This window comes from Lampetra planeri, chromosome 4, assembly GCF_965212315.1.
Source record: "Lampetra planeri chromosome 4, kcLamPlan1.2.h2, whole genome shotgun sequence".
NCBI classification, from domain to species: domain Eukaryota; kingdom Metazoa; phylum Chordata; class Hyperoartia; order Petromyzontiformes; family Petromyzontidae; genus Lampetra; species Lampetra planeri.
In genome coordinates this window covers 28,613,127-28,639,157 of record NC_136110.1, presented here as the reverse complement: position 1 = coordinate 28,639,157, position 26,031 = coordinate 28,613,127, and the positions used below count along the sequence as shown (strand labels likewise).

At 46.8% G+C, this 26,031-nt stretch overlaps 1 protein-coding gene across 4 annotated transcripts in view; it reads left to right on the top strand.

Annotated features, from left to right (window-relative positions):
• The window catches only part of VPS13B (vacuolar protein sorting 13 homolog B), a 298,548-nt gene that overhangs the window by 5,816 nt on the left and 266,701 nt on the right, over positions 1 to 26,031 (top strand). For all 4 annotated transcript variants that reach the window (XM_078593678.1, XM_078593679.1, XM_078593677.1 and 1 more), the window contains exon 4: positions 17,047 to 17,179. In XM_078593678.1, the coding sequence (XP_078449804.1) occupies positions 17,047 to 17,179 (133 nt within the window). The remainder of the gene's footprint in view (positions 1 to 17,046; positions 17,180 to 26,031) is intronic.

The following is a 26,031-nucleotide window of genomic DNA, read 5'->3' as shown; positions in this document are numbered from 1 at the left end:
CATTAGGACGCTGTCGTGAGAAGTTTATTTAATTATGTTTTATTTTTATTATTTTATTATTTCCCTTCTACGTGACTTTACCGAAAAGAACCAAGAATATGAAACTCTCACTTGTTTTTATAAGTCACTTAAATATAGGGTGTTGTGTTTTTTCAATGGAGCGTGACATTACTTAGCGATACCTATTTGTCGATATATTTTACCCACAGCGTTGTGACGTGTTCCCCGAGCGTAGATACATTTATATAAATACGCGGTAATTAAGATGAATTTGCTGCCGTGTAAGCAAGTATACATTTGTTAATAACGTTTAACAAATTGATTTTTACCAAGCTGCAATGCTGGCTAATTCTCCCAAATTGGGCTGAAAGAATGTTTATTTTCGTAACCGTTTGTGTAATGTACAATATTTATTTTGCAATGCACTTAATTTTTTTTATTTATAAATTTATTAACAAAAATATACGCGTTCCGCAGAAAAAATATTCTGTTTGGCAGCGGTTTTCTTGAATACTATATATATCAAAGTTAAGACTAATTCAATCTCTTCCCATGGTCACTCTTATTTATTTTCAAATATTTTTTCTTGATATCCTCTTAAGGAAGTGGAAGTTGCACGTGAAATAGAAATGATGGAAAATACTTGGCACTTTAATTTTACACTCGTCATTTGAAATCGAATCTTATGCTCATAATGATGTAAATGGGTTATATGTCAATAATAGGATAATGTCACATTGAGGCTAATGGTGAAGAAGAGGTGCTAGTGTCCACACTTTACACCACCACACGTGACCTGCCATTCGACTCGCTGCAGAGTACTTATTTATGCTGCTGGCTGTACAGAGGCCCGTAGGGAGATTTAAGAAATGTGCCAGTTGTTTCAACTGCCATGCCAGGAGATCAAATTGAACTGGCGACCTCTGGATTTGCAAGTGCAGCGTGCTGACCATTGCAACCACGGCAGCATAAAAACCAACGGAAGCAATCAGAAGTAAACAAAGCGGTGCATCACAAAGTCAGCAACAATACAAATGAGGTGGGAAAAAATAGGAGGGAACGATTAATTCATTTCTAAATTGAATCGCGGTCCCCGCATCGCGTCAATTCTTCCCGTTGCCACTCTGGGAGGAGAATTGTTGCATTGCATGCCTACTGGTTATGGTTGTTGAGTGAGTGTATTGTGGTAGCTCTTGAGGTCTGGGTCAGGTCGCTGTGTTGGCTGTCGCTGCTGTAATTATGTACGTTGAACTGCTTTCGCACCATACATAGCCAACCGTGCTTATCGGAGCTGCTGCACACACACACACAGGTCCTTGACCTGAGCTTTAAAAACCAAACAACAAACTCCACGGTGGGTTTTGCAGTTCAAGGTATCTCGAGCACACGCGTGTTGTATGCACGGTTCAAATATTGATTCTGTCATGGAGGTGGTGATGTATGTACATGCACATGCCCAGCCCTTTTATCAATACACCGCTGGATGACTGCCTTCCCATCACTGTGTGGGTCATCGGGTCTATTGGATCATACTGCACTGCGGTGGTTAGTGTCGGTTGGTGATAAGGGGGGAACATAGATGTAGATGCAGATGCAAGTACAGTACAATATTTGATTTACCATGGCCACGCAGACGCTTATGACAACCTGGCGTGTACGGTAGCCACCCATCCAAGGACTACCCCGGATCAGCTCTGCTTAGCTTCTGAGATTTAGGGTGTATTCTGGATTTTTTATTTTATCATAGATGGTGATGTAATCCTGCACATTGAGCACCAGAGCTGAGATTTAACCAGCCTCTTTAGAAACTGTAGTCCCTTTTAATTTGAAGTTCTGGTGGAGAAGCTCTGCTTATGTCATCACTGTCTGATTTAAATTATTTGGCAACAATTAATTGATCACCTCGAACGCACGCGATACTTACATTATATCGCCCGTCTATAAATTGATCATTTTACTTACGGAGGAGCGATAGTGCAGTGAGATAGAGTAGAACAATCCTCTTGATTGACATGGTCTTCATCCAATAGTAAATTCACAAAGGGAACATATAGTCACATATCGTCTTGAATCGAATCTCAATCCACGAATTGTGACAATTCATTATGAGGCACCTACCAATCATTCAATCAATCACCAACCGGCATTACCTAACACTCCTAAGCCTTTATCATTGAGCATCAGCCACGATCAATCCACTGCTTGATGAACACGTGCCCAAGCTGTCATCATTTTTTAACGATCCTGTGATGTAATAATCCACGGGCACACAAGCTGATTTCATCGCTTCATCTCCCTGCCGGATGTCCTCCTGGGGCAAGCCTGAGATGGCATCTTTTACTTTGCTTGGGGAGGAGTCGCGTGTGCTACCACAGCATGCCGTAGAGTGAAACTTACTAGCAATTCTATTCTTGGTTCTTTCGGTAAAGTCACGTAGAAGGGACTTTACCGAAAGAACCAAGAATATGAATCCCTGCAGTCACGAAAGCTTTAAATCGAAACTTACTCGCAATTTTTATTTTACCAGGTAAGGCCCACTGAGCTATATAGGTATTTTGTCAGAAGCAACTTGGCCACAAATGATAGCTCAATGAAGTGGCTTATCACGTGGAAATTTATGTCAGTCAAATACTCTTAAACGCATGTTTCTAAATGTGGAGGGAAAAACCGGAGGACCCAGAGAGAAATCCATGCGACCCCGGAGGAAATGAGAACACGCAAACTCCAAATATACCCGTAATCCAGCATCATCGAGCAATTCTCGCGAATTGCCCGATGATGCTGGATGCAATTACCAGCGAAACGTCGTACTCAAAAATTGTAAATGTTGTGGTTTCACGCTTCAACACACAGTGAACTATTTGTCTTTTGTCAACGGGACACTTCTTTACTGATTGGCCGTGTCGGGTGGTGGAGGGTTACGACACATTTATAAATAACGCGATCTAAACCCAGAAACGTTGATTATGAATTATCCAAATATACAGGCATCGTCAGGGTCGGGATAGGATTCTTGTTATGAGTGCCCGACCTTATTACAGACCAATTCAGACCTTATTGGCCATCCCGTGCCCCTTATAAATCTCAACGTTCATCCTACAAAGTCCCATCACAGGGGAGAAACACAAACAAATAGATAAGAACACTTTTTTTTGCCCGTATTGTACGCCACATGGACCTGAAAACCCAATTTCCCTGTGCAAGATTACGGGTAAACCGTATGGGTTGACACGGTATGGGAGCAAACCCACGAGCTCCTGCCTACCAGGCGAGGGGGTTAACATCTCGCCTCCACTGGCTGCCCCAAGTGACAATAGACAATGGACCGAGTGCACAGTCAGTGCAGCGAATGTGGTGGGTGGAGCCGTGGGCAGTGATGTGCACTGTATATTTGTTTAGTGGCCGCTACCACTTCTCTTTGTACGCCGCCTTTCATGAGGGCCATTCCGTCATCTCCAGTGATGTAATTTCCTCTTGACTCTCATGTGCAATGTGCTGACATCATAACTTGATGGCATTATCACGTGTTTCTTTTGCCGCTAGTTCAGAAGGGCTCTCGGCTGAGACTTTTGACAAATACTTATCATCGTGTATTTTTTTTAAGTATGCTGTTATTTTTTTGAGTTTTGCAAGGCTCCTGTTATTTCAAGCCGACATTCATAATAGTGGCCTGTTTGTGCACCTTTGCAATTCCATGCGGTTGCAAGGCCAGTGGCATTGACGTCATTAAAAGTCACTTGGTCAGGGGAGATTAGAGGGAAATGACTTTGGTCCCAAATAGTTTTTTTTTAACGTACAAAGAGCTCTACAACATTGGCCCACGTCTGGTAATTATATAGGATAAAATATAAATTTCAGTAAAATTATGTTTCTTGCATGGCTTAATCCGGCATCTGCCAATGACCAACTCGCCCGGAATGTGCTCGATATCGTAAGATCGCCAAAGCTCGGCAGGGTTGAACCTGTATTTTAAGCATATTGATGCAGTGGATGGGCGACCACTTTGCATAACCCGTCTTACAGAGGCTATGTGGAGGGCAGCAAAGGTAAATGCCACAACATACATTGTTACACTATACTTCTATGCCACCACACCTTCACCAACCCACGTTGACCAGTGTGGCGAAGTATGGCTAATTAGCCCGTATGATCCTAATGTGGGGATGCACTCGTCCAGCAGTGGATTGACACGAGGCTGAGTGTGGACAATGCAGCTTCTCAACGTGTCGCAGGACTTCAAGGAATTGAATCGTAGTCCAGTTAATTGTCAGCAACGGCGCGTCCCGCGATGGACAGTGAAATGTCAGTCTTTCATCCATGATCCTTCCTTACAATGCAGTTTATTGCATCATTTAATACCATTGCATATTTCAATTCAAGTGTTCATATATGCGTTACTTTTAACCAACGTTTTGTGCCATGTGTGAATTGAATGTTTGTACATGTTTAAATGTGTGTCTTCCTGTGGGGAGCGGTGACCCAGTGGTTAGCACGCTGTGCCATGAACCCGGCGACCCGAGTACGATTTCCGCTCATGGCTAATACCAGTGACGAATATTTGAACCGGTCTTAGGCCTCCCCTCGGTCGACTCAGCCTCAAATGAGTACCTGGTGCAGTGTGTAAACATCACCACTGGGGAGACAGGCGGCCGGACGTGATGCTGGCCACCCACCCCCTCGTGTGCCGTGCCGGCCTTCATAGGTGCTCGCTCAAAGCACTTGCTCCTACAGTCTGTTAAGCCTATACAGGGATCTGTGTCTTCCTCAGCTAATTGGTGAAGATCCTTAAACTACTCTACAGTGGTAGAGCATTTGAAATTTGTGCCGTTTGAGCGAGGGTTACCACTCCATACGCATTTGGCAGCCAATCCAACAGGACATGGTGCAACACCCTAAATATTACCGTGAAATACTGTACAGTGGTAGAATATGTTAAGCATCTTGACACATCTGAATTCGCTTCTAGTTGTGATATAAACGTGGATAAATTCCGGTTTCCTAAAATGATCACCAATGAGGTCGAAGGAATACCAAACATTTAATTGAACTGCGGTGGATATTTGTTTGGAAAAAAACAAAACTACCTATGGCTGACTGCCCCTTTTTCTCTGTAAAATTAACATCGCCGCTATTTCCGTGCAGTATCTTCAGATACGGTTGCATTTAAAACGGAGCAATATAAACAATATAAATCCACGCTGCGTTGCACCGTGTCCCTTTGAATTGGCTGGCACGCATACGTAGTGGAATCCCTCACTTAAACGGCAAAGATTCCAGCCAAATACTGCTCCTTCGTCAGCAAATTGTTTATCTTAACCCCCAAGGTTCTGCTGGGCTGCTGTCACGTGGATATCTCTGAAAAGTCCCTAAAAGCCAACGGAGAAAGCTTGTACAGCGGCAATGTGTCTGGCTTTCACCCCCTGCTCCTAAGCATACTTGTTTGTCTGTTTAACATTAAAATGTGGTGCAGGAATTGAATTGTTTCATGGCCAGTAAGTCTGTGGACTTTCAATGAAAAGTTCCGAAAAATACATAAATTATAATTTACATACATTTGTTTAATATGTCTACATAAACCCAGCCAGTGTGTTTTATTGTTAACGTTTTTCAAAATATATGTTTTATTATAAATGCGGGCAGTATTCCAAAATAAATATTACCTAATTTGTGTAACTTAAACAAATAGATTTTCTTTATTTATGGCAATTTAGAGTCCGTTTAGACATCATTCTCGAACAAGGCAGACATGCAGAGTAAAAGCTCAATGCTTGTGATGTTGGTGCAGGTTTGAGTTTGACACAGTTGTGGTGTAAAACAAACATTACTTCTCCATTCAAATTGTTTTCACAAGCCTCAAGCTACACTTTTGTAAAAAAAGTATAAGCATAGTACGCAATTGTTAATAATACTAATAATCTATAGCCCTTTGTTAATCAACTGTTGGATGTAAGCCTACCCAAGTTGTACCTCCTTGTGGTGCCTGATGGCAACGTTGTGGTGGGCAGTACTATGGGGATTGGCCTTTTCCCCTCATGGCGTTTGTAACCACCACAGCAGCCAAATGGGGGCTTTGGACGGGTGCGAGGGGCTGGTAACCCCTCCACCTTCAATTAACTACCACTAAATTACGATGTAAAAAACTTATTAAGCTTGTGCCGGAGGCCCTGGGGGGACAGGCGTCAATGACGTCTCCAGGCCAAACCCCATTTGGCGGAGCCAGGAGACTGAATCCTTACCCTCGGGGCTCCTCCATAAACAACAAAAAGCCACTTCGGATGACCACTTGGAATGTTCGAACGCTCACTGCGGAGGAGAGGCTGCCACTCCTCTGTTGGGAGCTGGACCGGTACCGCCTGGATCTCTGTAGTATTCAGGAGGTCTGGTGTACCGGCTCTGGCTCCTGCCACCATGAGGGGTGGACAGTCCTCTACTCAGGGCAGGAGACTGCCAAACAACAGGGAGTGGCTCTTCTTCTGAACAGAATAATGAAGGGGGCGTGGGAGCGTGGTGGTGAGGTGTGGGAAGCTGTAAGCCCCAGGCTACTTTGGGCTCACCTTCCCATCAACCAGAGGCGAGGAGTGGTGGTCGTAGGTACTTTTGCCCCTACCGAAGACGAACATCCGTGGAGGGATGTAGGCAAGGCCGATGAGTCAGATGCCTTCTATGACCTCCTGTCACAGGTGCTGGCTAAAGTGGCCCCTCGGGATAGTCATCTTGTTGGGTGACTTCAATGCCCGAGTTGGTCATGATGCTAGCACCTGGTCTGGAGTGATTGGAAGACATGGGCCAGATCAGCTCAACAACAACGGTAGGAGGCTACTAGATTTTTGTGCATCCCCTGGGCTTGTAATTACCAATACGCTGTTCCGGCATCGGCGCATCCACATATCATCATGGATGCATGCCAGGTCCAAGCAAGAACATATGCTGGACTACATAGTGATGGAACAGCGGATGCGGGCCCATGTCGTTGACACCAGAACCTACCATGGAGCTGACCCATTGACCATCGACATGTCATCTGTAAGATGCGCCTGCCATTCTTCCACTGCAGTGGTGGGTGTACATCCAGTACCCCATGCAAACCCATAGTGGCATGGTCTCAGCTAGCTGATGAAAGTTGCAAGCGAGAATTTCATCATTGCTTGCGGCTGGGGTTTGCATCGTCCTCCGCTCCTCCTAATGTCGAGGGGAAATGGGCGAGGTTTAGGACTGTGGCTTATGCAGTTGCAATGGCTGCTTTGGGTACACGGTCCAGACCTCCTCAGAGACCCTGGCTGGCAGTGGAGGTGTTCAGGTTGGCTGAGAAAAAGCGACAGGCCCACTCTCATCGTCTACAGCATCCCACGTCAGAGAATGAGGAGGCTTACCGCAGCCTTCGCTTGGAGGTTCGGAGAGCCGTGAGGCGCTGCAAGGATGGTTGGTGGTCGCGGGTTGCTAAGGAGATGGAGTCTGCGTCAATGGCCCGCGATCACAAAGCGCTCTTTAAGTCCATAAAAAAGTAACCTGCAGCACCACACCTATTACCATCATTAGGGGAAAGAACAGTGATATTATCTCCGACCCCCAGGAACAGATTTGCAGATTTGCTGAGCATTTTTGTGAGGTCCTGGGGGAGGGGAAATCCCTCAGCCTGGAAAACACCGTGGGACAAAGTGGGGATGACCCTGCTGAGGCTGCGGTGCCTCAAGTATTTGAAGAAGTCACCTCCTGTGAGTGGCTGGTTGAAGTGCCATCTGTTGAGGAAGTACTGAAGGTGATCCAGAGCCTGAAACCAGGGAAGGCACCGGGCAGAGATGATCTCCCATGCAAAATGCTGAGGGAGGGTGGCGTTTGTACACAGACTGCCCTACAAGACATCAAAGCAACAGTCTGGACCACTGGACGGGTTCCGCAGGATTGGAAGGATGCCCTGGTGGTCCCCCTCTTTAAGAAGGGGGACCGCACAGACTGTAACAACTACAAGGGCATCTCACTCCTCAGTGTGCCGGGAAAGGTCCTGGCAAGGATTATTCAACATCGCCTTGCCAGGCACGCTGAAGAGATGCTTGCGGAGCCCCAATGTGGTTTCAGGAAAGGGCGGTCCTGCACAGATGCCATATTTTCGGTCGGTCTGCTACAGCAGAGGTGACAGGAATTATAACAAGACCTACATCTCTGCTTTATTGACCTGACCAAGGGCTATGATACCATCAGTAGGCCTGGCCTCTGGGCTGTTCTTCGTGCTTTCTGAGTCCCTTGACTCGCTGCTCACGATCATTAAGGACCTTCATGATGGTGAGGGGGCCCGGGTAAAACTACGTGGCCAGGAGTCGGAGCCATTCCCTGTTCACTTTGGGGTGCGACAGGGATGTCATCTGTCTCCCACATTATTTGACATCTATATCGACCACATAGTTCGTGAAGCCTTCAATAGCCGTACCGGAGGAATTTTCATCTGGTACAGATACAATGGGAGGCTGATCGATGCCCAGGTGCGGTCAAGGAATGGATCCCTGTTGCTCAACCATGTTATGTATGCCTATGATCTGGTAATTGCCGCTCATTCAGAGGAGGAGTTGGAGGCGCTGCTGCTGAACCTGGAGCTTGCCACTAAGAGGTGGGGACTTACCATCAGTCTACTAAAACTAAGGACCTGCCTGGGTATTTTGTACCATCGCACACACCACCCCCACAACTCCCAATTGGTGGTAGGGCAGTTGTGGAGAGAGTGGAGAGTTTCCCATACCTGGGCAGTGTGCTCATGACCGGCTCCGGTTTGACAGCAGAGGTCTCGCTCCGAATCAGTTGAGCGGCATTATCTTTTCATCGGTTGCGTAACGCTGTGTGGAAGCTACCTCGTCTGCCGCTCCGCACGAAGTTTCAGATCGTCTCAGCCACAGTCAATTCCCTCTCTTCTCTACGCTTGCGAAACGTGGACACCCCTAATGGAGCATCTTCGCCGGTTAGAAACATTTAGGCTGGCCTTCCTACGATCCATCCTGGGTTTAACCAGGCTGGGTTGTGTGAGGAGCTCACATATCCTTGAAAGATCTGGACAAAGTCCCATCGGTGAGCTCCTCCGGCAGGCAAGGCTGCGTTGGCTGGGTCATGTAGCCCGCATGTCCAGCCACCGCATGCCTAAACAGCTTTTGTTCGGCCGGATCGAGGGGGCTAAACGGGCGCAGCACGGGCTAGAGAAGAGATGGAGTGATGTGGTACAGGAGGCTGTGGAGCTGAGTGGACTTGCCGATGACTGGTACCAGCGGTGTCAAGGTCTGTTGGGCAGGCATGGCATCCTGTGCATGTGACACACGAGCCTGAGTTTTTACATTCGTGGCTCTGTTTTTGTAAGTAATTTTCCTTTGCGGCCCCGCATGCCCAGACCTCTTGTGGAATAGACATTTTCACGTGTGTGTGTTTGTGTATGACTTGCAGATCCGTCAATCTCCATCCCCGTACCTACGACATTCTGTGTTACTCTGTTCAGATACGGGGTCATCTCGTTCGCAATGTTCAATCACCTTTTGAGAACAAAGTAAGAGGCTCGTTAGAAATCAGCGGGGTGTCTGTGAATGGGGGGGGGGGAGGAAACTTCCTGCGTGTTTCTAGCGTTAAACACGATGGCGCCACTCCGCTACATTGTCAGCACCAGAAAATAAAAATGTAACAAAAAAAAAATTGTCGGAAAGGAAATGTCTGGTTGGAGTTTTGCAGGTGCTTGTTTGTATCGCGTTAATTTGTCCTGCGCGATCGAAGCCTGTGGGTACGTGTGTCTGAGCTCGAACCCCAAAACCCCGCTTGATTTGGAGGCCGTTAATGAAGCTTGTTTTCCCGTTTGAGGCCGAGAGTATTACAAATTAGCCTCTCCGCTGGGGCGCACGGCTCACTCCAGTGCCGCAAATTAGATTTCCACAGCGGTTTTTCGGGAGCACACTGACCGCACTTCAAAGCGGGTTTTTAGAAAATGAGCCGCGTATTTTAATACCGCCTGTGAAAAAAGCCCTGCGCTTGAATATGCGTACGCAAGTATAACGTGCGATATTTTCGCTCCGTTCCTTTGCAGAGAACATAAACATTCTTTGTTGATGAATGTGAACCTGTGATGAACAAGCACAAAATTTGGATTGACCAAATAAAAAAGGTAGCTTTACCTGGAAATAGTTTCTCCTTTTTTACGTTTGACTTAGGTTTCAAAGATATACTATTCTAAAAATACACGGAGGTGTTTAGATTACTCCGTCCTGCATTCAAGTCATGTTTAAAATGTTCACATCGAAAATACAAAAAGTCAACATGCCGCTCAGAAATAATAGAGACGTGAAAGGGAAATTACTAAGAATGTAATGATGCATTGATTGACTACAATTGATTCTAGTTCACGATACATAAATCGAACTGTGCTTGTAATCATTGATTACACCATGTAACACGATTTTTGTCACTGGGTAGTAAGTGTTATTTTTTAATTGCTTAATCCTGAAAAGTATAGAAAATGGCTATTATTCCCCACAAACTTTGCTCTTGTGACCAGGACTTTATGTGAAGGAATGACACAAATGCACACCACGTTTTCTCATTGAAAATAGGTACATTTCAAGATATCACTGTTCTGGTCACAAAAGTAAAGTTTGTGGGGAATGATAGGCATTTTCTGTAATTTTGAGGCGTAAGCAATTAGGAAATAACACTTACTACCCAGGGACAATTTTTGTTTGTTTGTTATACAGTGTTAGAATTATGTATGATTTAAGGCAATAAAATGTTTTTTCATTCTAATTTAGCACAAAAAAACCTGTGGTAATAAAATAGAAAGGGTTCGGTGAAAACAACGCAAATTATTATAATTACTTATATGATCGATTCTCTACCCCCCACATGAATGCAATACAATTTACAATCGAATCGTTGGTGGTCTTGATTCGTTGCTTGCCTATCAATTATTGCAGAGGTTTAAATATTTCCTTTAATTTTGGCGAGCACGTACGGTGATTGGATTTCTACCTATGAAATTAAGTTGTAATTTACACCTCTTTTTTTTCCGTTCCAATGTTGAATGACGCCTTTAGTCATGGGGTCAGTGCATACTGGTGGACTTGGAGGGGTCCAAGTCCGATTCGGAAATCAAACGCTGGGTTCACAGGGCATTGCAATAACCACTACGCCACTGCTCCATCCACATTTGTATCGCGTGTCTCAACATCCCAGCGCGATTTTGATTCATTTCCTCTCGCCGACTTCCGTCACACTTCATTGAGAGTGGCAGATCCCAGGGTCCATGGCGCGCCGCGCGCTCACCAATTGCGCCATCGCTCCACCCGCGTTTGCGATGCATCGCTTAAAAAATAATAATCACAAACGCCAATTTGCGTGCTGCAGATCCAAAGGCGGGGCAGGGCGCCCCTGATGGGCTCAAGAGTGCCGTGGAAACGTCGGGAACGTGTGAACGGCGCGTTCCAGCAACGTTTGTTTTTGGCCGCGGAGGGCCGAAAAAAGCTGTTAGCGTGTCGCTTTGCGGCCACCGTGCTGTCTGCGTGAGAATAATCGCGGAGCCCCTTTGCCCGTAACATCTGGCTTTTGTCAGGGAGCATTTTTAAGAGTGCGATGCTCGGGCACCACTGGGGTCTATTAAGCGCGTTGAGGGGCCTGGCTTCTAATACTTTCCACAGCCCGGTGTACGTCTTGCCGGGCGTTTTGTTATATTTGACTTAGTGCGGTGATTCTTTTTACGACAAACTTGAGCATTGCTCTGCATTAGAACCGTGGATCGCTGAAATTACGTCTCCATCTGAAGGTGAGGTCTGTGCGGTGACTTTGGGGGAAGGTTAGGTGGGGGGGGGCAGTGGTTTCATAAATGCCTGTCCATCACTGTAAAAAAGAGCAAACACGAATGTTATTTTTTGGGGAATACTTCACATTTTTCAAAGTGTTTTCACCATGCGTCGTTCAGCTGCACGTCACAATATTGACTGTGCTCTGCTTCATGTTACATGCAGTTTTCTAGCTGTAGGAATATTCTCAACACACTTGGAGCGAGGCATGCGAAAGAGAAGTTGCCCAAGGGAATCCTGCAACATAGCCGTGGAGACAAAACGATGCTTCATCCATGATCAAGGTGTTTTTTGTTTGTTAGGTCACATGAATATACATGTGTCGTTTAATCCGCCACCACCAGACACAGCCAATTAGTAAGGTTTGTCACGTAAACAAAATGTGCCAATTAGTTACTAGTGGAGAGTAAAACCCGCAACATTTACAATTCGAGTACGACGTTTCGCTGGTGATTACATCAGGAGATTATCCAGAATTGTGAAGAAGTGTATATTTACACGATCTAACCTAAAACACCTTTATTATGGAGAATATTGGTCACGAAAAGCCTACGTGTCAAACCAACGATACGTTGATCCGACGACTTAATGCTGATTGGTGAGGCTTGCGATACATCGCACATCTAAACAATCGAAGTTTTAAAGTTTGTGCAAATGGTAAATAATTGATGTGCGCATGTCTATATTTGGGTTAACGAAACTGTGCAGAAATAAAAGCAAAAACGAAAACAGCACGACAAACAATACGTCTTAAACGGGTAAAATAATGCGCAAGTAATCGATTCTTAAATCGAGTCGTGGCCCCTGAATTTCAACAATCAGTTGACTTTCCAACGGGGTGCGTGGGCTGTGATAGCTGGTGAATCATCCCACTCCTAAACACAACCCTAATCATGCCAATTGCTAAATTATTTATTCTGTAATCCATACTGATGTTTATTCTGATAATAATGTTTAGTTTTACATAGCGTCATCGTTATCTCAGAATCGGGGTGTGTGGTGATGCTGTGTGGTGACGCTGTGTGAGGTGACGCTGCGTGCGATGACGCTGTGTGTGCTGGTGACGATCGTGATGGCAATGCTGATCTAGAAGAGGCGACGAACCATGTGGATTGGGGTGCCCATTCTCAGATGAGAAAGCTCGATGGAGGAAGTTCTGGAAGGAACGATGTTGAGAAAAAGAGGCCAAGCGACAGAACAGCAAAGATGTTGCTTGCCGAATTGAAGAAGGCACGGAGTCTATAGAGTGAAAGGAAGAAGAATGTCAAAGATCGGACAATGTGGAGGGACGTCATGGGACCTCCTTTTCCAGTAGCAAAACATGAGAATAGGTTTTCCCCTTTTTTCTGGCAACGAAACAGGTGTTAAGATGTTAGAACACCAAACGGAAACCTTTTACAAGGAATCATGTCTCATATTTTGGTACCGGCAAAGGAGGTCCCATGATGTAGCTGCTCAACCCCGAGCTCTCATTACTCTGATAGTGGCTTTGTCTTTGTGCTGTGTACGCCTTTTGGCGTCCTCTGGTCTAACACCGTTTTAAGACGAGGCTCAAAAGAAAGCTGTCTCTGGTGTGGACCAATCTGTTTCAAGGACAATGCAAATATTTTCAGAGTATGTTTTTTGTTTGCATTCTGACTACAAATATTGTGGTTAATGCAGACATGATTCCTTGTAAAAGGTTTCAGTTTGGTGTTCTAACATCTCAACACCTGTTTGTTGCTATAAAAAAGGGGAACAACCGTTCTTAATGTGGAGGGAGTTTGACCCATTGACCTGCCATTGAGCAGTGGGCGACAGAAGAAGTAGGGCAGAATATAATTACGTGGTTTTTTTTTGGGTTAAATCGCGTAAATATCAACGCGTCGTGAACCCACCACCACCTGACACAGCCTATTAGTAAGGTTCGTCACGTAAACAAAACGCGCCAGTTAGTTCCTGCTTCGGCACACCGGTTGTGTGCTCTTGAGAGTAAACCCACAACATGTCCCATTCGAGTAACTGCGACGTTCCGCTGGTGATTACAACGACCAGCTTTTAGATTTGAAGCTTTCGTGACTGCAAGGATTCATATTCTTAGGTTTTTTCGGTAAAGTCACGTCGGTAAAAAATTAAAATTAATAAAAGTAAAATTAAATAAAAATCACGACGTTTCGGAGGCAACACAGCCACGACAGCTGTATTTACTTGATACAGCTGTCGTGGCTGTGACGGTTCCACCTGAAGACGGAAGCTTGTGTTGCCTCCGAAACGTCGTGATTTTTATTTTATTTAACTTTTATTAATTTAAATTTTTTACCTACGTGACTTTACCGAAAAAACCTAAGAATATGAATAACAACCAGCTTCATTAGGCAAATTTTTCCAGAATTGTGAATAAGTCTAAAACGGAGCACAAACCCTCCTCCTCGTCGCATAACCTTCAACCCTCGTCAGAGGCCTCTTCCTGCGACTTAACGAGTGCCCTCCGTGTACCGTTTCACCACGTCAGAATTAGCCAATTGCCCTCTGTCAACAAGGCTCGCAAGCTCTGCAGCCCGGCTACACGTCTGACTGTTTCTCTTAATTTATTTATTTTCGAACACGCTTCCGAATGTTTTTCATGCGTGTCATCCGACATGTGTTGTCTCAGATGTCATCTGCTGGGTCCAGTCAAGTAAGTTCTTCCCGGCACGTAAGCCCCGCTGTTATCGTTGGGCGCTGCGCTTGTTCGCATTACGTTATGCGGTGCAAAGCTTGCCCGGTCACTCGTCAGTTCACGGCTAGCGTGAGCGTGGGATGTCGTGCGGTTCCACGCATATTTTGTGAAACGAATTTCGAGTAGCTTAGTATTATTAGGGTAGGGCTACAGCATTCACTGTTGTACACCTTCGATTATGACTATCCGCACCTCGGATTAGCACGGTTTGCTACGTACGGTGCAAAATAAGTTCAACATGCATGCTTACAATTAACAATGGTTGGCTAAGTACGGTGCAAAAGAAGTTAAACATACATATATACAGCGCATGTGGTGAAAGTATGGCCAAACAAACCCTGTCACTGACATGGCACGAGGAAGCAGAAGTTGATTGACGAAAGTCTGGAAAGAAAAGTATTTTATAAGATGTAATTTAAGACTTAATAATGTCCTCATTGTAGAAGGTAAGACTCGAATTCATCAGCATATTGCCCCCAAATGGACAACGGCTGAACGTGTGCAGAAAAGCATGGAGAGGTACATGCATGGTATTACGTCAAGAGGAAAACTTGGATCATGGAATGTACGCTACTGGCATCATATTGACCCTTTCCTGTTCCGAAATAAATAGTTTAGTTTGGTTTTGTAGATTAGTTAATATTCACAATGTGCACATTAACAGGAGGAAGCCTGAACAATGCCACCGGTGAGTTGCCGTTATAATTAGCGCAGTAAACTTTTTTTGCTCGCCTACCCTGCTGTGTCAAAGCCCTTCCCTGGCCGCTCCCCCCCCCCCCCCGACCATGGTATGTTAAATCATTCATTTCTGCAACGCAGCGTTACGGAATGGAACCTTAACCTAATTATAGCAAAATATATAAATGTAATTGCGCAGGTGTCAGTTTTGGTGCTGGCGCGCGTGCCGAATTTGCCGTCGATCCGATTTAAATCTCGAAAATGAACGATTCGAGAAGGACGCCTGCCGCATTGCACTCTGCGCAGGTGCTGCGTTAGTCGCTTGCTGCACTCATGGAATTCGAAATGATCGCGATCTTCAATCGCCGTGCTCGGTCCACTGCTGGATGAAGGGGCTCCTCAAGCCGTCGCCGTATCTCAGGGTCCCGGGATGTAGCGATCTGCTGAGCACCTGCACACGATTTGATTCCATGGTTCCATCTCCGCGCTTAAACGCCTTCCAATGATAACATGCATTCAAACACCCGTTAACAGTGGGATTGTTAAGAGAGCTTGTGATGTATGACATACGCTTGGCTCAGTCCCGGTGTTTGGCTGGTTGCTATTTATTACGGGTGTGAGAATTCACACCGCACTTTTTGGGATGTATTCATTTGTCACGGTGAAGGTTAGAGATTCAATTAAAGAATCGATTTTTGATTTGGCATCGTGGTGAATGTAGTGGCTTCAAGTAACCGGAGAGATCACTTACAACGTACAGAATATCGATCAAAAACATCGATTGTCACAAACGCGATTTGATCCGTGTAGTCTAAGCTAGTAGAATTGATATTAATCAATAAATATATGCATCATTGCACCATTCATCGATTAAAATTGATTCTTATGCCAACGTTGCACGCGTCAAATCATTTGCATTATAATTGATTATTTTCATGTTGGGTTTTTTATTCTGATTGAGAACAAGTGATGGTGTTGAGGGAGATGGAATCCGATTGAGAGCGAGTGGTGGTGTGATCAAAATGAGCATGGTAATGGTGGAAAATAAAATGTAATAATGAAAAAATATACTCATGTGTTGAAAATCTGGTCATACTCGCAGCAGCGGCTTTTTGGGCTATCCATCGAACAAACACAGTCACTGCAACGCACACTTTCAGATCCACTCCCGCGGCCGTCTGGAACGCGCTTCCTTCCGATATTAGGAAGCCACTGGAGCTGTGCACTTTTTAATCCGGATGAAATACTAATTTCTTTTTAACTGCGTTTTGTGTTTAGTTTGTTGTCCTTTCCCTGCACCTCCGATTAACACGGTTGGCTACGTACGGTGCGAAAGACGTTCAACATACATACATCTAACGAAGAGCTTTTTCAATCGGTGCATATCACTGCGCTGTCTGGCTGCCATCTTCCATGGAAACAATGGGCAGCGCTTAACCCGATCCACACCACGGAAGAAAATAAAAGACCCTCCTGTGTGCGACTGTGGCTGCGGACACCAAAGCACGGAATGTGTAACTTCCCATTGCCCCAGATATAAATGTGAAGGCGGTGTATCTGCACTTCACAACTCTCAGACAAAGTAATTGAATTGCTAAATCACGTCAAACGGAATCGCTCATGGGTCACCTTCATTGGCCATCGGGAAATCATCACCATCACCTGTTATGACAAGGAGATGGAATCTGATTGAGAGCGAGTGATGGGGTTAGAGGACGTGGCATCTAAGAGCGTGTGTTGTCAGAGCACCGTAACTGCCTTGTCAGCGCCGTTACTGCCCCGCGACCGTCCTGCGACTGTGCCGCGGCTATGCCACGACTTTCGCCTGACGGTGTCACAACTGTGCCGTGGCGTGCGCAGGACGCAGAGGAGAGCAGCAGCTCGCACTCGAGCCGAGCCACGCTGAGCACCGAGGGATCGCGCTCTGCCAGCCGAGCCAGGAGGCAGCAGCAGCAGCAACAGGTGACAGCTGCAGATGCCGATCTTCCGCCAGGTCAGTGCGCCCCTCGCACATCTCCACCACGCTCGGTGGGATCGCCTCGCCGGCTTGGTTCCTTCCAGCAGAGCGGTAGCCACCTGGTTATTATGATGGCGGTGATGGTGGTGAAGATGACGGTGGTCGTGCCAGCAAACACGGGCGGCCCGGTTCATGGTGCTATGCCAGGGGGTCGGCAACCAAAATAACAAGAAGAAGAAGAGCCATTTTTTTCAAATTTTGTCATTTTTTTTTTATATTTAATGAGCCACAAGTGCACGCGAATACGGGGACGGCTGTGGTCCTCAATAAATTACGTCACGAAGCTGTTCCTTAAAGAGCCGCATGCGGCTCGGAAGCCACAGGCTACCGACCCCTACACGACACGCTAACCCACCGTGCCAGCGCTCCACCCCGATAATAATAATAACAACGCCGCTTATCTGTCGAGGAAAACCCCGCCGGGTACCCATTAGTCTTTCTGAAACAGGGCCCTACGTTGCAATGTCTGCGACGTGTGGGAGGTGATCGGAGCACCAAGAGAAAATCGACACTTGCGAGGAGACGACACTCAATGGACCGTGCACACGCGCTCATGAATATATTTTCTGTTCCGCCACAGCCTGGGACGCCTTGGCAGACACCCCCCGAGAGGGGATTTGGGGGTCCTGCAAATTTTGCTTAGCGCACAACCGACGCTTAGCTCCCAGAGTTCTGGATTCTGGGCATATGACACAAATTCCCAGCCGATATGGAATGCCCACAGCAAATGCATTCGGTGTTATTTGCACAATGGTGTGTTGTGGATTGACGTATTTAGATAAGTTATGAAAAAAACTTTTAGTTTCTGTAAAAAATGATCTTTCTAGATAGTTGTGGAGAGTGCTGCTCCTTTTTCATTTGCGACGTTTCGTCTCCAACGTCGAAGGCACCCTGAGGCAGTATGCAGTACACTGTCTGAGGGTACAGTACACTGTCTGAGGGCACCCTACACTGTCTAAGGGTACCCTACACTGTCTAAGGGTACAGTGCACTGTCTGAGGGTATAGTACACTGTCTGAGGGTACAGTACACTGTCTGAGGTACAGTACACTGTCTGAGGTACAGTACACTGTCTGAGGGTGCAGTACACACTGTCTGAGGGTACAGTACACTGTCTGTGGGTACAGTACACTGCCTGAGGGTACAGTACACTATCTGAGGGTACAGTACACTGTCTGAGGGTACGGTACACTATCTGAGGGTACAGTACACTGTCTGAGGGTACAGGACACTGTCTGAGGGTACAGTACACTGTCTGAGGGTACAGTACACTGTATGAGTGTACAGAACACTGTCTGAGGGTGTAGTTTGCTTCTTTAGGATGCAGTATTACTGTCTTTTTGGATGTAGCATTTCTCGTACGACAATACAGCCTTGTTTTCCTAAATGCATCTAATATTCAGTGTGTGCACACTTGCGCTGGACATTGACACGTCATCTTTCATTTTAACATCTGTTGCGCTGCAAGCATACGTGTTGTACAATTACGTACATGCACACGTATGTTAGAGCACCTATTTTTGTCATGCTAGCTTCTGCTAGCTGAAGGAAAGAGGTGATTGCAAGGGGGTGGTGGTGGGGGTATAGATGTCATTGGCCCGTGATCGCCTCTTGACCGTGCTCCCTGTGCCCTGCACGTAGCATATCGTGCGCTCTGTTCAAGCGTGCGGGTACCGCATGGCATGTGTATCGTGTGTGCTTATGCGCCATGTATGTATATCCCTTTGTCAATAGACTGATTAATGAAATGCCGTCCGCACAGTGTTACCGGTCATGAGGGTGGTTTGACCATACTTGACCACACTGGTCAGTGAGGGTTGGTGTAAGGTGAGCTGCGGGGTGGTGGACCGTATGTGTGTGTGATGAACTTCTTTCGCGCCGTACGTAGCCAACCGTGCTAATCGAAGGTGCAGACCACGACTGGCTTTGACGTGATTCTCCGCCATGGCCAGAAATCAAACTCGGGTGGATGGGTTTCATATCTGGGTGTGCTAACCGCTGCACCGCCACCCCCCCCTCCCCCCACGTGTACGTTCACAGCTAAAACCGTGCATGCTGGATTGCAATTTTAATTCACCACGTTTTTGTGCAAAACACAATCGGCGCGCGTAGCAGTGTCAGGTCGCATTTATTTCGATCGCCCGGACATTGCTGGGATTGTGAGGGGCACGAAAAGCTCAATAATTGTGGACGCAGCCACGATCATAATGATTCACGGTGCGGTGTGGGCGATGAAGGTTCGCTTTCACAATTCGTCCCCGAGGCGCTGACCCTTCACTTGGACCGCGCGGAGTCCCACCGGCCAGGCCTGGCCCGGCCCCGTGGCTTGTTTTCCTAGCGCCTGCTGGTTGTTTGCATTGCCATGGTGGGATAGTGCGAGCATCTGCTTCCAGTGAAAATTAACTTGTCACACGCTTTGCTTAGCCTGTGACGCGTTTCTGAAGTGCGCGCGGGTGACGTAGTGTCTTTCGTTGTGCATTGGAAGGGGGGGGGGGGTGGTGGTGGGTTTCGCGACACGTTATGCGTTCATTTGTTTTTAACCGAAACGTGCCCCCCCCGATGTTCATTGCGCAATGGGTGTCGTGGAAGAGACCTCTACGGTGAACTTGGGCGGAAATTGTCGTTTTTTTTGGCAAATGTGTCGTGAAATCATCATATTGAGATCGCTCCGTCCGACACGATTCCGGTTTTGCGTGCGTATTGATTTCAGCGTGTAGAGCTAAGATGTAGATTTATAACCCTACCATATAATAATATTAATAACGCTTATTGTTTTATAGTCTTTTGTAAAACTACCATTGATTAAAGGCCCCCTCCCCATGGCTTTGTTGCACCATACTTGACCACGCTGGTCAGGCGGTGCAGGCTGGTGGGAAATTGAGGGGGTTGAGGAATGGCCCACATGTCACTCGCCACTGATGGTTAGCCGTGACTGGGAATGGGAATCAAACTCAGGTGGGCTGGGTTAATATCGTGGTGTGCGCTAACCACTAAGGCCACGTGTGCGTTCCACCCGTACCGTGTAATCACATTGAATTACAGTGTCGAGGTGTTTACTGAATGAAACATTGCGTTCTAAAAGCTGTCAAAGAAAATCAACTGCAACCCGACCGAGTTGTCAGTTAAAATATAATCTATTAGTAATGCGCTGCGGTTGCTTAAGTCATACTAAATGGAATTATTTTTGTGGGTATTGCTAAGCAACTATAGTTATGAAATGCAATCTTGGTTGGCGTAGTCTTCACGTGCACACAGCCAACCCGCTCGCAGTTTTTAGTGCAAGTTGATACAAGTAGTAAGTTGCAGAACTTACATTTTACTCTGTTTTATACAAACCCTGATATCACACTGGGGTATTGAGAAATTCACACACCCGTTGAGATACCGCGAGAGGCGCTCAAGAATTTACTTTAAAATTATATGTTTTCACAACATAGCCAAGTGGATTAGAGCATTGAATGACTGAAGTTTTCTTCCGCGTAGGTTTTATCGGTTGTATGTTGAAGTTCTTTCACACTCTACGTAGCCAACCGTGCTTATCGGCGATTCCGGGGAAGGACAACAAACTGAACACAAAAAGCATTTCTAAAGAAATTCGTTTTCAAATTACAGTCGTACACCTCTCCGATGTGTTTCTCAGTTGTAGCGTGTGTTGTTCGGCGTGATACATAATATCTCCTGTGCTGGACGTCTCAAGTCCCCCTGGAAGCTATAGAAGCTCTCAGCAAGTGGAGTCGAACTTTGAACTTCACACCGAACGATGCAGGGGTGCAACCCGAAATCACGTCAAGAGAAGCTGACCTTTGCGGAAAAAAAAATCACATCGATTTCAATTCATTGAAGGACGAGCCGTTTGGCAGCACGGACGTACGAAATTAACATCGACAGAAAGGGAAAAAAATTATTACTTTCGTTTATTTTTAGCGCCGGCTCTAGAGCCGTTGATTCGGCGCGATTCATTGTGTGTGAGAAAGTCGGCATGAAGGGTTTGAGCTGGGAGGCTTTGCCGGTGGTGGGGGAGGTGGGGGCTTGGAAGAGCGCGTTTGAGCGGTGGCCCCGGGGCAAGAGGCCGCGCGATCGGTGATTGACTCGCGGCCCCGGGCGAACGCTAGCAGCTGGGCTTCCTCCTGGCAGCAGGTCATGTTTACTCTGAAAATTTTCAGAGTTTTCGGAGAGGGCCCGGAGGAGCTGACTCGATGCGTTTCGCGTTTTTTTTTTCGCTCGGCCATTTGGATATATGGGTTCTCCTTGGCAGTCACACTGCCCTCTTTGTTTGATCGTGTTTGTGTGTGCGCGCTTACGATCGTTTTAAAACGGGAAAAAATTGAGCAGGCTGTCGAAGTAATCTTCTGAATTTTTTATTTCGTCTTTTTTCAATGGTGTTCAGAGAATCGTGGCGGTCAGAATTGTAGTTTTGTTGTACTGTTCAATCGTAGATTATTTTTACGAGGGTAAAAGTTGTGTAAATCATGTGGATGTGTGAGCTGAGCAGACCCACCTTGCAAGTTCTCAAAGTTCATGAATCTCGGCACCCTGGTGTGGCAGAATGGATTACGCTTGTTTTCCTTCTGACATTAAAATCAAATCAGGAGTAATAACATCTCCGAGGTGGCATTTCTTGAGTCCGTCAACTTCATGAACAGGCCAATTTGTGAAATACGTCACGCTAATCCACTGCGATTTGAGTGGATGAATAAATAAACGTGAGAAAACGGTGAAGGTCTAGTGTGCTTTGAGTGGGCATTTGTTGAAATATCTGAAATTAAGTTACGATACATTTTGAAACAACACAACTGCATAAATGGAAAGCTCTATAAGAAGCAAATGTCTCATAATTTCAAGTCTTTATTATGACTTCTGGTTTTACTCATTTATCACGTAAAACAGGCTCCGTGTACGATAGATATATAATTTTTGGAGGGACATAACTGCAAAACACAGTACAATATTTACGCAGGCATACCTCTTATAGTGTTCAGGATGCGTTCTTGGTAAGCGGAGCGCAATACGAAACGGCACAATAGGAGGTCACTATAACATTGTTTCAATGGAGATGCGTTCCCGGAATGCTTTTTTTTTTTTACTTGTGAGCGATATATGAGGGCTTCATTGGGGTATCGGTGATTGCCTTAATAATGACACTGTACACATGATAAATGTAATAAAGCATGTTATCAATACAAATTATAGCTTTTTGTTATAATAACATAAAAAATGCAATAAGTTGTGTACTCACAAGTGCGTTCGGTCGGAGTTTGCTTCAGACTAACCGCCGTCTGCTGTAAACATTTGGATTATCCGATCCATGGATTGCCAATGAGTCGATACTCAAATGTGGCTGTCGGGCTGACTATGAGCAGAATCGATACAATAGACACCTCGATTCACGATCCACAAGACCTAATATGGGCAAAGACACGCCCCTACGGGCAACGCCTGCATTCTTCCATATATGGGCTGATCCGCGCACGAGTTTTCCTCAGAGGTCGCAACCGGGTACCCGATACCCGTACCCTACCCGATACCCGGCTACCCGTACCCGGCCGGGTACGGGTACGGGTAGCCGTTTGCGACCCTGGTGCGGCCGGGTACGGGTAGGCCGTGAGTCACTGGTGAGTAACCGTTTGTCACTCATTTCGGGTAGGGTACGGGTACGGGTAGGGAACGGGTACCCATTTGCGACCCTGGTGCGGCCGGGTACGGGTAAGGAATCAAAACCCGTTTGCGACCTCTGGTTTTCCTCGAGGACAAAGAGCGCTATAACGAAACTGGCGCAATAGGAGGCAGCGCCGTAAGAGGCATCTCCGATGATCAAAGAAGGAGGCCCACTATCAAAATGAACAAGAGGAGGATGGAAAATTAACAAAAATGACACTTGATAATGAGAGCAACATGCGGCATTGTCTCAATAGGAAAGATTGCACCGCCTTCATACTTGCTTATCACATTTCGCTCCGTCTGCACGGTGAGATTGGCTCATATAGGAGCAGGGTGGATTGACGTTGCATGAGTTCTTGCCACATGTGGGGAGGCCCTCGTCTGGCAGTGGATAAATCATGGCTCTTGATGATGATGGATAATGAGCTCTGTCATGAGTTCAGGCCTGCGTTCTTTCTTCCAGCAACTTGAAGATATCATTATTTGTATTCATTTAGAAATCGAGCGACCAATTGTAGGGGATCTGCAGTGCCGCAAGTGACAATAAACACGTTTTTGGAGCATTAAAAGTTGCAAGCTAACCTAACACCTTGCACCACCGAACCCATGCTGTCATGCACGACGCACGGCGCTAAATTAGATAATAACACTTTCATCTCCCCGTGGCGTTGCGCGCCTGTAAGCGGGGGAGACTTTTATAAGACAGAAGAGTAAAAAAAAAAGTTAATGTTTGTCTTAACTCGAGAGACCGCACATTCTGCAGACGTCATCGACTGCTCCCATATGAATGGAGGCTTGCGATGAGCTATGTGTAGCCGGGGTGAGCGTGCACTTCTTAAACCCAGAGGAGTATTATTTCTGACAGTTTTTTTTTTCTTTCTTTCTACATTTTAATCCCCTCTATGGGACCGTGGTGAGGGGCCCGGTGGAGAGGACCACCCAGGGGCCAGGTTAAACATTGCTGTGGCCGTGGCGGCGGCGGCTGCCACAGCGGCAGCGGGAGGTGGTGGCAGCCCCCGGGCAGCCATCTGCTCGTTGCGTCATGGACTAGGCTGTTGTTGTGACATCTTTCGTCTGATAGAATTGCGTTATTCGCCCCAAATGCTTCCCCCCCCCCACCCACCGCTAGGGCTCGGTTAGCGATGAAGGTCATTGTCAACACTTTTGTTTGTCACGTTCTAGTATTAAAGGGTATTTCCAGAGTTTTTGGGTGGGGGAGTGGTTCCCCACAATGCAACAACGCATTTTTTTTAAACAAAAATTCAAACAACGATGGCACGCTCGGGCGAGCAGGCTGGCATTTTTTTTTACGGCCACCGACCGGTTTAAAGTGGGTCATTGGTGCGCGATTTTTTTTTCTTTTCCCTTGAGCGATGCTTTTTGCCGTCTTACGTGCCGTCTTCCGTGCGCTTTCCTAACGCCGAGCACGCACGGTTCAGCTACCGCGCGTTGGCCGGGGACGGTGGGCAGTCCAGCTCGCACAATGCAGTCGGCTTCAGCTGTCTAAAAATATCGCCATTGTCAAATATTCAGCAGCCCTGAACCGGGATGGCAGTTTGTGTGCGCACGTCAGTTTATTCACACAAATCCACCGTAAAGGTTGAGCCAAAGCCTCAGATTACCAGCAGCTTTATTATTGCTCTTGCCCAGGTTTACGTGCGCACGCTCCTGTAGACTGACAGTGGTGCAGTGTGGTGGAACGATCGCTCGCCTAAAGCACCATTCCATTACCCGAGGACCCCCCCCCCCCCTCTTTTCAGTGGTACGCAGATTATCCGCTGGGGGGGGGGGTAGAGGCAGGAAGGGAGCGTAGGCGGCGGGGCAGTGGGGGGCAGTGGGGAGCAGTGGGGGACATTGATCTCATCCCCATTTTTTTTGCGCACGCCAACAGCGTGGCGGGATTAGGCCTCCGCCGCGGCCCCCGTTGTAGTCCACGCGAATCCCGGTCAGCAAAGGTGACGCTTCCTCCCCCCCCGAAAGAGCTGGCTGGAACGCCGGGCGAACAATACGCGGCAAAGCCGTTAAGTGGCACGGCGGCTGCTGTAGAGGCGTAGGGGAGGCGGTGGGTGGTGTGTGGGGGGGGCTCACGGGAGCAGAGGTTGTCGCCCCCTGCACTTATTTAGAGGCCGTCGGTGGTATTAGGTGCCCCCCCCTGCCGGTGATGCGGAGTGCGGTAATGGCGCGATGCCAGTGAGAGAGAGAGACCTTCACCTCGGGGCTAATGCCAGCGTCGTGCTAATGGGTGTGCGTTACACCAGTCGGGTTCGCTCACCTCTCCGGGTACAAAAAGAAAACTAGAACGTATTGTACGAAGAAGGACATCCCGACAATGCACGGGAGAGCCGCGTTGGAGAAATTCATTGTCGCGAGTTGCGCGTTATATTGTGCGCAACGACGAATTTTTTCCAGGACCGCTCTCCCCGCCTCCCCCCCCACCTCAAAGTGAAGATTTTTTTTACAAAAAGAAAACCAGGGCAGGTGGCAACCCTGTAAGCTAGCAGCGATGCTTCCTTAAACCTCACACACACTTCACCTGGAGTTTCTCTGGCACACCTCTCCAAAGGAATGCGTCATTGTTGTCTGCGCGTCTTGATCATTATTTATTTCACAATTCATTTGTTGTATGTGCCCGTCACCGCGTTGAGATCGGTAGCTTGTGGAGTGTACGTTGGGAGCTACTGTGCTGTGCTGTCAGCAGCGAGCCTCGGTATAAGTCTTACTAAGCCTACACTGCTGCAGTGAATGTAGCTTTGTTTATTATCGTATTCACAGGATTATAAGACGTGCTTTACCCCCTCCCCCCCCCCTTGTATTTTAAAATAAAAAGTTGTGGGATGCGTCTTATAATCCAGTGAGGTGCTCTGATTATTACCATTTTTTGTATAACTGTATTGACACAGAGCACACGTTTAGGGTGCATCTAACTTTCTTGAGTGTCTCATAATGATGCAGATCTCCCAAGACAGAATGCGGTCCACATGATGCAAATGTTTTGCATTCTAGGCCTGTAACAATTGCTCTCCCACCTCCCCCCCCACACAGTTCTACGAATCGTCACGTATCAGAGTCAAGATAAGATTGTGTTTCAAAAAGAGTCGATTTTTTGTAACAATGTGGTGCAATGCATTGCCTCTTGTGGCTCGTGATCTGATTGTTAGGGGTGTAATGAT